This window comes from Vombatus ursinus, unplaced genomic scaffold, assembly GCF_900497805.2.
Source record: "Vombatus ursinus unplaced genomic scaffold, bare-nosed wombat genome assembly UNPS02015255.1, whole genome shotgun sequence".
Taxonomy (NCBI): domain Eukaryota; kingdom Metazoa; phylum Chordata; class Mammalia; order Diprotodontia; family Vombatidae; genus Vombatus; species Vombatus ursinus.
Genome location: NW_020955033.1, coordinates 23854674 through 23864197, shown reverse-complemented (window position 1 = coordinate 23864197; position 9524 = coordinate 23854674). Strand labels below are relative to the sequence as shown.

General features: G+C 40.5%; 1 protein-coding gene across 1 annotated transcript in view; it reads left to right on the top strand.

Moving 5' to 3' along the window:
- Positions 1-9290, top strand: part of LOC114031908 (CDK5 and ABL1 enzyme substrate 1-like) — a 150449-nt gene extending 141159 nt beyond the window's left edge. Inside the window, exons 8-10 of the mRNA XM_027847109.1 lie at positions 3283-3389; positions 6000-6207; positions 8208-9290. Coding sequence (XP_027702910.1) covers positions 3283-3389; positions 6000-6207; positions 8208-8348 — 456 coding nt within the window. The 3' untranslated portion in view covers positions 8349-9290. The remainder of the gene's footprint in view (positions 1-3282; positions 3390-5999; positions 6208-8207) is intronic.
- The last annotated feature ends 234 nt before the right edge of the window (positions 9291-9524 follow it).

The following is a 9524-nucleotide window of genomic DNA, read 5'->3' as shown; positions in this document are numbered from 1 at the left end:
CATTTTAAATATGGTACTTCTTCTAGGGCTCCTCTCCCCACCCCACAGTATATCATCCAAAAGAAGTACTAGGTCGCTTCTTCTTTGCTATTTGCTGCCCTCTAAAATTATGTCACTTAGGGATGGGGAGGGGTTGAAAATAGGGGAGGCAGTTTTAGGGAGAATTATTTTGTTAGCTAATAGAAGTTTGCCCATATCTTCTCTCACCATATCCCTGAGTATTTCTGCTTTGGTCATCTTTTTTGGGGGGTAAGGGGGTAGTGTTGTTATTGTGTGCTAACTGATCTCCTTCAAATGGGGGAAAGGAGCTTGTCACCTTTGAGTTCTTGATGGCGTTTGAATGTTTGATTAGAGAGTAGAGGGGTATTCCTTACCGTCTGCCAACTGTTGTACTTAACAGGCCCAGAAAAAGGGGATATAATTGCCTTTGGGCTTTTCTCACTAAATTTGATCCCCATTCATTTAGCTCACTAACCCTTCATACTTTTTATTTTTGTAACCAGTCACTTTCACCAGGTCTAAATAATCATTTTACCACCATACTTCTGTTGTCTTTAATATCATTTAAGAAAGGCAGGCATAAGATAGTGGGTAGAACTGACCTTGGAGCAGGAAGGCATGGGTTCAAGTGTGATCCTGGGCAAGTCAATTAATCTCTCAGTGCCCCCAGGCACTTTCTAAGACTGGGAATTGATGGTGATCTGCAATGTCCTGGGAGTTTTCTTCACTGGGAGTTCCCTTTGCCAATGAAACCATTGGTGCAATCTGTCTTTCTTTCTATCTCTCTATCTCTCTCTCTCTCTATCCTAACCTGTCTTATCTGTTTCTGTCATCTCTGTCCTGTTTATATCATCTCTTTATCATCCATCTCTAACATTTATCTTCTATCATCTGTCTATATCCATCAATCCATGTATGTATACAGTACATATACAGTCATATACAATATAGTTATATATGTATATATGTATGTGTATATGTGTGTATACATGTATATATATGTGTGTATACACACATAAACATATATACTAATATTAGGGCAGCGAAGTAGCTTAGTGGCTCGAGCACTAGAGCCTGGAGTCAGGAAGACCTGAGTTCAAATTCAACCTCAGATACATACTGGCTGTGTAACCCTAGATAAGTCATTTAACCCTGTTTGCCTCAGTTTCCTCATCTGTAAAATGAGTTGGAGAAGAAAATGGCAAACCACTCCAGTATTTTTGCCAATAGAACCCCAGATGGGTTCACGAAGAGTCGGACATGACCAAAAAACAACTGAACAACAAATATATACATACATACACATATGTGTGTGTATATATAAATTCAATGTGTCTGAACATACATTATCTCTTTGGATTCTGCCATGTATATGAGACACATGGTATTATCCCCATTGTACACATGAAGAAACGATTTGCCCTACCTCTAAAGGACTAATTAGTTAATGGCAAAGCCAAGACTAGCAGCCAGGTCATTAGATTTAGAACTGACAGAGATCTTCATGATCATCCAGTTCCATCCCCTCATTTTACAGGTGAGGAAACGGGCCTAGAGAGGTCCCTTAGACTTGCCTAAGACCACACAGCTAATAAGTACTTAAGATGCGATTTGAACCCAGAGCTTACTGACTCCTCATCCACCATTCATTGCCTGATGCCATATTGCTTCCCTCTTGTCCCCTCTTAGTAGATGGATTAGCTAGCAATTAGCAGTCTAGACTTTTCTGTTCCTATAACAGCTAATGGCACAGTGAATAGAGTCTTAGGTATGGAGTCAGGAAGACCTGAGTTAAAATCCAAGTTCTGAGACTTACTAGATGTGTGTCCTTGGTAGGTAACTTCTATTTACCTCAGTTGTGACTAACTCTCCATGACCCCATTTGGGGTTTTCTTGGGAAAGATACTAAAGTGGTCTGCCATTTCCTTCTCCAGCTCATTTTACAGATGAATAACCGAGACATCTCCACTCCAAAAGTTCACATGGACTATTTGTGCCCAACCTGTGTTAGAACATTCCATGCTCATACTGGTCTGATCAGCCACAGTCAGACACATGGTAGCTCATCTCCAACGTAGTGATGTCATTTTGGTCCTCTTCAAGAATGAAGGACAATATCCAACCAACCATTTGCCTCAGTTTCCTCAGCTATTTAAAAAAAGCATAATAATAGCACCTGCCTTGCAGAGTTGATGTGAGGATCAAATGAGATAATATTTGTAAAAGCCCTTAGCACAATGCCTAGTACATAGTAGGTACTATATAAATCCTTTCTCTCTTCCCTTCCATTCCCCTCCCCAAATAATGCTTTGCTTATATAACTGCCTATTTTTGTCCTATGCTAAAAAACAGAAGAGAAAAGAAAAGATGAGCTTTGCTGGGAAGGATATTTGGAGCTAACATGTGTCCCACACCTAGGAAATGGCACGCCATTATTTGCTCCTGGCCACAGGACTTTCAAACCTGACTTCTGGGTTGCAGTGTAAAAATGCCAGGGATGTCCCTGGCCTTCAAGAAAGGTACTCTGTGAATTCACTTCACTATTCAAGAAAAGAACTCTTTAATTTAGGAAACAAAAGACTTAGCTTCATAGTGAATCCGTAGCAAGATGGCCTTGTGGCTTCCAGCCAAGCTGAGCCATCACTCTACCAGGAACAGCTTGTGGGTAGTGAGTCGGATTTGGGCCTTGTTTTACTGCCTGTTTCCTAAATGAAAATCTCATATCCTGTCTTAAAGCAGAACCTATTTGTCAAAGATAAAGCACTTTTTTAGAAGGCAGAAGGAAAGAAACCACCATGAGTGCCCATTGCATTCTGCCCTAAAGGAAAGTACACACTTTGTAAGCACAGAATTTACCTAAGAATGACTCAGATCTTTAGAAATTATTTTGCTTTGATCTCCTAAGGGCAAAGATCTGTGCTCCAGTAGCCCATGTGGATCATGTTCTCCCTGGTCTCAGGCCCCTGGAGGGGCAGAGCTTTTAGTGGATTTCTTATCTGTTTTTTTCTGTTGTTTACCAATTTAGGAAGTTTTAAAATTTGGTTTTCCTAATTAACTAATTTTAAACTAGTTTTCCTAATTAAATTTTAAAATTTCATTTTCCTAAGTAACACATGAAATTTGCATAATTATTATGACATCTCCCCTGGATGAAAGGTAAGCCTGAGGGCAGGATTCTAGTGCCTGGCACATAGTAGGTGTTTAATGAATGAATACTTGTTGATTAAGTGATCACACAAATGGCTGCATTTTGAATGACCCTTGTTCTCTGCTCTGTTTCAGACCACAGTCATTGACTATGTAAAGCCCTCTGATCTCAAGAAAGACATGAATGAGACCTTCAAGGAGAAGTTTCCTCATATCAAATTAACTCTCAGCAAAATACGAAGGTACCATGCAGACTGACATCCGTATGGCATTTCTGTGACATAGTCCCAGCATACCACTAAAATCAAATCTTTGGTGGGCTGGTGACTTTTCCTATTGCATAGGTGGGGTTATAAGAAAATGTCATTTAAGTGAATGAGTGGTTCTGTGATAACTCTGATCTTGGAGACCTTATGCAAATTAATTTCCAAGGAAGAAAAAAAATTAGGTGTTTTGCTTTCATCCATGCAACCTGAACAGTCTAGACAAAAAGATGGAGTTGGCATGTCAAGGATTGGCAGTAAGTGTTGCCATCCAGAAAACTGTTGATGGTTCAAGAAAGGATAGGCAATGGACCTATGATTTCATTGGTAGGAGGAACTTCTACTAATTCTGGTGAGTGATTAGTCTTAAGCAGATGCCTAAAGCACCTCAGGCAGGATAGTCTGTAGGTGAAACTAATAAGATAAAAAATGGAAGTGTGCAGCCACCAAGTCAACCATAATTTGGTCATTTCTTATATTTGGCCATGTTTTAGAGTCTAATTTTCATGAGATTTGAGTCCACAGTAGTCATCAAAATCAGCTAAAGTAGCTGGGCCTAAATATCAGCAACACCAATATTTTAAATAATTTTGGTTTGGTTTGGTTTGGTTTTACAATTTACAGAGTTGCTTATTCACACACACACATAGACACATACAGTACACACATTCTTACTGTGTTTATGTTCATTTGGATTCCTAATGGATCCACATTTTGCTAGAATGTCCCCCTATGTCATGTTGAAATCATGTGCCTGTGTTCTACTCTGATAATTAGTCCAACATAGGTGTGATTCTGGCATGTTTACCTAAACCACAAGGCTAAGCCAAAACAAACATTCATACCTTCTACCTTGGGCCAAAGAATTTTTATAAATACAAAAGGTTCATTTTTAGAATAATAACTTCTTAGTTCTAGTTGATTACCTGGATAGCCATTGGATGAACTTGCGCTTGGTGCTAAGGTTTATTTTCTGGCTTGGTTAGGTTTAAATGTTTCTGGCTTCTCTAATGCTTTATTGTCCCTGTTCACTTTGACCCAGTTCATTCCTTGTTTACAAAGTGTCTGCCATTGCTAGGTTTAAGTTAATTACCCTGGAAGTTTACTCCACGATACGGCTCATTATCCCTATCTTTCCTCTTGCCCCAGTCTGTTTTCATCTTCATATAAGAGGATATGATTGTCTAGGTCTCGGAGAAGTTTAAAAGTCACATCATCTCCCATTTCCATTTTTGAAGTATGAAGAGGAGACATGTCTATTCTCACCCTGTCTCTTTAGTGTTTCCTCCTTTGATGCTTTGCACATCTCACAGAGATGACTGGAGGTTTCTGAAGCCTACGTCCGTAGAGTCTAAGCTCTGCCTCGTCCTGCCTTACTGGAAAAACGTTAATCTTGTTTTAGGACAAGCCTAGCTGAGTTCAGAGAGGCTCCTCAATAGGTTGGCCACAGGGTAGTATGTTATTTAGGCCACAGAAACTCTCTCTCAGCTATCTACCAATGGGTTGAGAACTGGTATTATATGGCATATCAGTCATACTCAGCAGCTAGGTAGCACCACGGATAGAGCACCACGGCTGGAGTTAGGAAGAGTCATCTTCCTGAGTTCAAATCTGGCCTCAGACATTTACTAGCTGTGTGACCCTGGGCAAGTCACTTAACTGGAAATGGAAAATGGAACTGGAGAACGAAATGCAAACCACTCTAGTATCTTTGCCAAGAAAACCCCAAATGGGGCCACAAAGAGTTGGACCCTGAAATGACTGAACAACAAAAAAAATTGCACTGCTAAAGGAAATATTCATGCCTATGAAATCTTCGATCTTTGAAGTATCAAAGTATTAAGCACCTTCACTAATATTCAAAAGAAACTCCCTCCATCTAGATAGATAAAAGTTACATAGGACCTAATACATAAGTTCTAGAGAGTAGCCAGAGGTTAAGTGACTTACTTAGAGTTAGGCAACCAATAAACATCAGACGTAGAATTCAGTCCATTTCTTTTTAGGGAAGAACCCAACCGTGTATTACTGTATAAAGCTACCTCTCTTAATAGAAAAAAGAATGCATTAGTATTGGCCCCATAAATTACACTATTAACAGTAATCATACTAATGCTACAATAATAAAGTAATAATCATAACAGAAATGCTACTGACAATAGCTGATGTTCATCTAGTGCTTTAAGGTGGATAGAGCATATAACATATATCCTCAGGTAGTAGGGAAAATCCCTGGCATTGGAATCAGAAGGCCTAGGTTCCAGCCCTGCTTCTGACAGCTATTACTACTTAACCGCCGCGTCTTGATTTTCTCCCAAGTAAAAAAAAAAAAAAGGTGGACATGATGTTTCCTGAAGGCCCAGTGCTCACAATAACCCTTAAGGAGTCCAGTACAAGAATGGCTATATCCATTTTATGAAAGCATTCTTCACTTAACAGGGCAAAGAATTCCCAAAGATGTCCTCCATTGCAGAGTGTCTTTGGAGGGAAGTCGAGAGAAATCAAAGGTTACTTGTCTTTCCTCTTTGCCAAGTGCTCAGGTTCCAGGCTGCTGACTAGTCATGTTCCCTGTTTCCTTTCTTTCTCTAGTCTGAAGCGAGAAATGAGGAAATTGGCGCTGGAGGAGTGTGGCTTCGAGGAGCCAACGGTGGCCATGGCCTTTGTCTACTTTGAGAAGCTGGCCCTCAAGGGGAAACTAAACAAACAGAACCGGAAGCTTTGTGCCGGGGCCTGTGTGCTGCTAGCCGCCAAAATTGGAAGTGACCTCAAAAAACACGAAGTCAAGCACTTAATTGATGTAAGTGGCTTTGGGACCCAATAGTTGGTGTAGGGCCTATTTTTAGTTTGGATTAATTAATAGACTAATTAGTTAATGAAAATTAATCCATCCCAAGAATTCTTTAGGTATTCTGAAATCATCTTAAATATCTATAGAAACCAGAGCAACCTGTCAGATGGGTTTCCTCACCTGGGAATTAATAGATGTGGTCTAGGAAGTTTTTTTCTCTCTCATCAATGAGAGGGTCTCTTTATTAAGCACCTGCTGTGTTTCCAGGTAAATGAGGATAGTCTCTGCCCTTGAGGAGTTTCTAACCATGTCATGTAGAAATGAGGAAGAACAATTGGGGACTAAAAGGGTCAGATAGAATTTACTTTGGCGGGAATAAAGGAAGAAGCCCAATCTTTATTCTTGCAATAAAATTCCCCAGAACAGGGAGCCTGCCAGGCTCACCAGGGGCCTACAAAGTCAGAATGTGATCCAAATAGTGGTTGACAGAACTTGATGGTTTCCTGCATAATTGATTGCTTATCATTGAGGAAAGATTTAGGGTTCAGAGCTATAGTTGCCCCCATAAAGGAAAGGAGCCATTAGAAGTAAAAGAAATAGAGTACTTCTCTGAGGCCCACTTGGGTGGTTACCACCTGGACCATCTGTACAGTGCAAATTTGGGAATAGCGGGCTTGGGTTCGAATCCTCTGTTCCTTACTGTATGCTTTTGGGCAAGTGGGGGTTGCACCAAATGATCACTGATAGCTTTAAATTTATGATCCTATCCTAATGAAATGTAAATAATGCTATTGAAATGATCAAAGTATTATTTCTAATATATTTGTGTGGGAAGATTCTGAGAGGGTCACCTGCCCCTACCTTACTACAAGTACTCCAGAGCCACATGGTTATGCTTACATACATGTAGTGAATTTAGCAGTAAGAGACTTCCATAGACCTTCCCTGAATGATATCATGTTAGAAGGAATGAATATTGAAAAATGCAAAGTGAAAATAGGCATACTTAGAAATAACATGGTAATATACAACCCAGCATAAAACTAATGTAATCAGTGTAAAAGTGGCTTGCTTCAGCAGTTTGCCTAATGAATTCCAATCCAGCAATAATCTGACTCGGGCAGCTAACTGCTCTTCTGGCTAAGCTTTCTTACATGAAATATGCCAAAGCAGAAAGCAGCCTAATCAGAATTTTTAAATATCTTCACCAAAACATCCAGGGATGTGCTGATAAATGTTTAACAACCAGCTGTCTAAAAAGCAGGACACTTTTTTTAATGTTTAATCTGCATTTCTTTTTTTACATTTTCTCATCGCTTTCTTAAGTCTAGACAATCAACAAAACAATAAATCAAGTCCTGGTTTTTGTAGCATTGGCCGATTTCCAAGGTGTGAAGGCTCACGTTGAAAATTTAAGGATCTGCTCTATGGAGCCTGAACCAACACACCCTTGAGAAAATCTTCCCTGGTGACTCTCATCATCTTCATTGCTTTCCCCCATAGTGGACTGTTATACCCTATACCACAGAAGTCATAGAATCTCAGCATTGGAGACCTCAGTGACCATACAGGCCTACCCATACCTAAAGCAAGAATCCACTCTACAGAGCAGCTAGGTGGCACAGTGAATAGAGCTGTGGCCTTGGAGTCAGGAGGACCTGAGTTCAAATCCAGCCTCAGACACTTAACACTTACTAGCTATGTGACCCTGGGCAAGTCACTTAACCCTGATCGCCTCACCAAAAAAAAAAAAAAAAAGAATCCACTCCACCTGAGGATATATATACATATATATATATATATATATGTATATATATACTCTGTCCACCTTAAAGCACTAGATGAACATCAGCTGGAGAAGGAAATGGCAAACCACTTCAGGATCTTTGCCAAAAAAACTCCAAATGGGGTCACGGAGAGTCAGACACAACTGAAAAACAAGCTAGGAGAAACCTAGGACATTAATTCCGTGGCAAAAATGCTTATTGTTTTCTTTCCTCCCATTTCAGAAACTGGAAGAGAAGTTCCGGCTGAACCGACGAGAACTGATTGCTTTTGAATTCCCAGTCTTAGTGGCCTTGGAATTTGCTCTCCATCTGCCTGAGCATGAAGTCATGCCCCACTACAGACGACTGATCCAAAATTCCTAGCACAGGCCACCCTCCTGAGGCAGGGGGAAAGACTGCTTCCTTTGAGGTCTGTGGAACAGCAGTTATGACTGGAAATGCAAAGACAGAACTCACAATATACCAAAATTTTTTTTTCATTCAACATCATTTTCTTCTGAAGTAGAAGCTGTACTAGAGACATTTCAGGAACTCTTCAGTCTTGTTCAGCCTAGATGAACTCATGGTAGCTCTTGACTACCCAGAGCAAAGGAAGAAGGAGGAACAGGACGGAGACAGTGGAGGCTCAGCACTGTCCCTGAGGAAATGGGCTTTTGGGGACCAAGTGAGGAATATTCAGTTGCCCATCTCAGCTTATTGAAATACAAGAGTCTTTCACAGTTTCCATTCCAGTCTTCCTTCTGGTCATCTGTCCACGTTGCAAACCTAGGCCAGGACCTTCTCTCCTTTCCTGTTTCTCTATTGGCCTGTTCCAGCCTGGGGTAGGGGCAGTTGAAGGCAAAGTGAGAGAAGACTTTCAGAAGTGGGGAAAAAGCTTTTAAAAGATATGTTCACTGTGTCAAAAAGAGTGTGCCAATCTATTTTTGTATTTGATATTGGAAGTGCACTTTTCCTGGTTTGGGGGAGGGGGGAGATAGTGAATGCATATGTCTGTGTGCATGTTTATATGCACATAATGTGTGTATGTATGAGACACTACATTCCTAGTCTCCAAACAGTGTAACAGTTTCCTTGAAAATGTAACTTTGGGAAAAGTGAGCAGTGAGATCATCCTTAATGTTTCATTTTCCAGTCCCAGATCATTTATCCTTTTTATGCCTTTTCCAAGATGGCAGTTTCAGCCACTTCAAATGTAAGAGACAAGTCAGCAGCAGACCACCCACTTCAGTATTGTATTTTTGTTGTTCAGTCATTTTTTGGTCATGTCCAACTCTTCATGACCCCATTTGGGGTTTTCTTGACAAAGATACTGGAGTGGTTTGCCATTTCCTTCTCCAGCTCATTTTACAGATGAGGAAACTGAGGTTAATAGGGTTAAGTGACTTGCTTAGGATCACACAGCAAGTTAGTATCTGACGCCAGATTTGAACTCAGGAAGATGAGTCTTCCTGACTCCAGGCCTGGCGAGCTATCCACTGCACCACCTAGCTGCCCTCAGTATTGCATGCAGTAAAGCTAAAATGGCAGGTAATTGGGGAA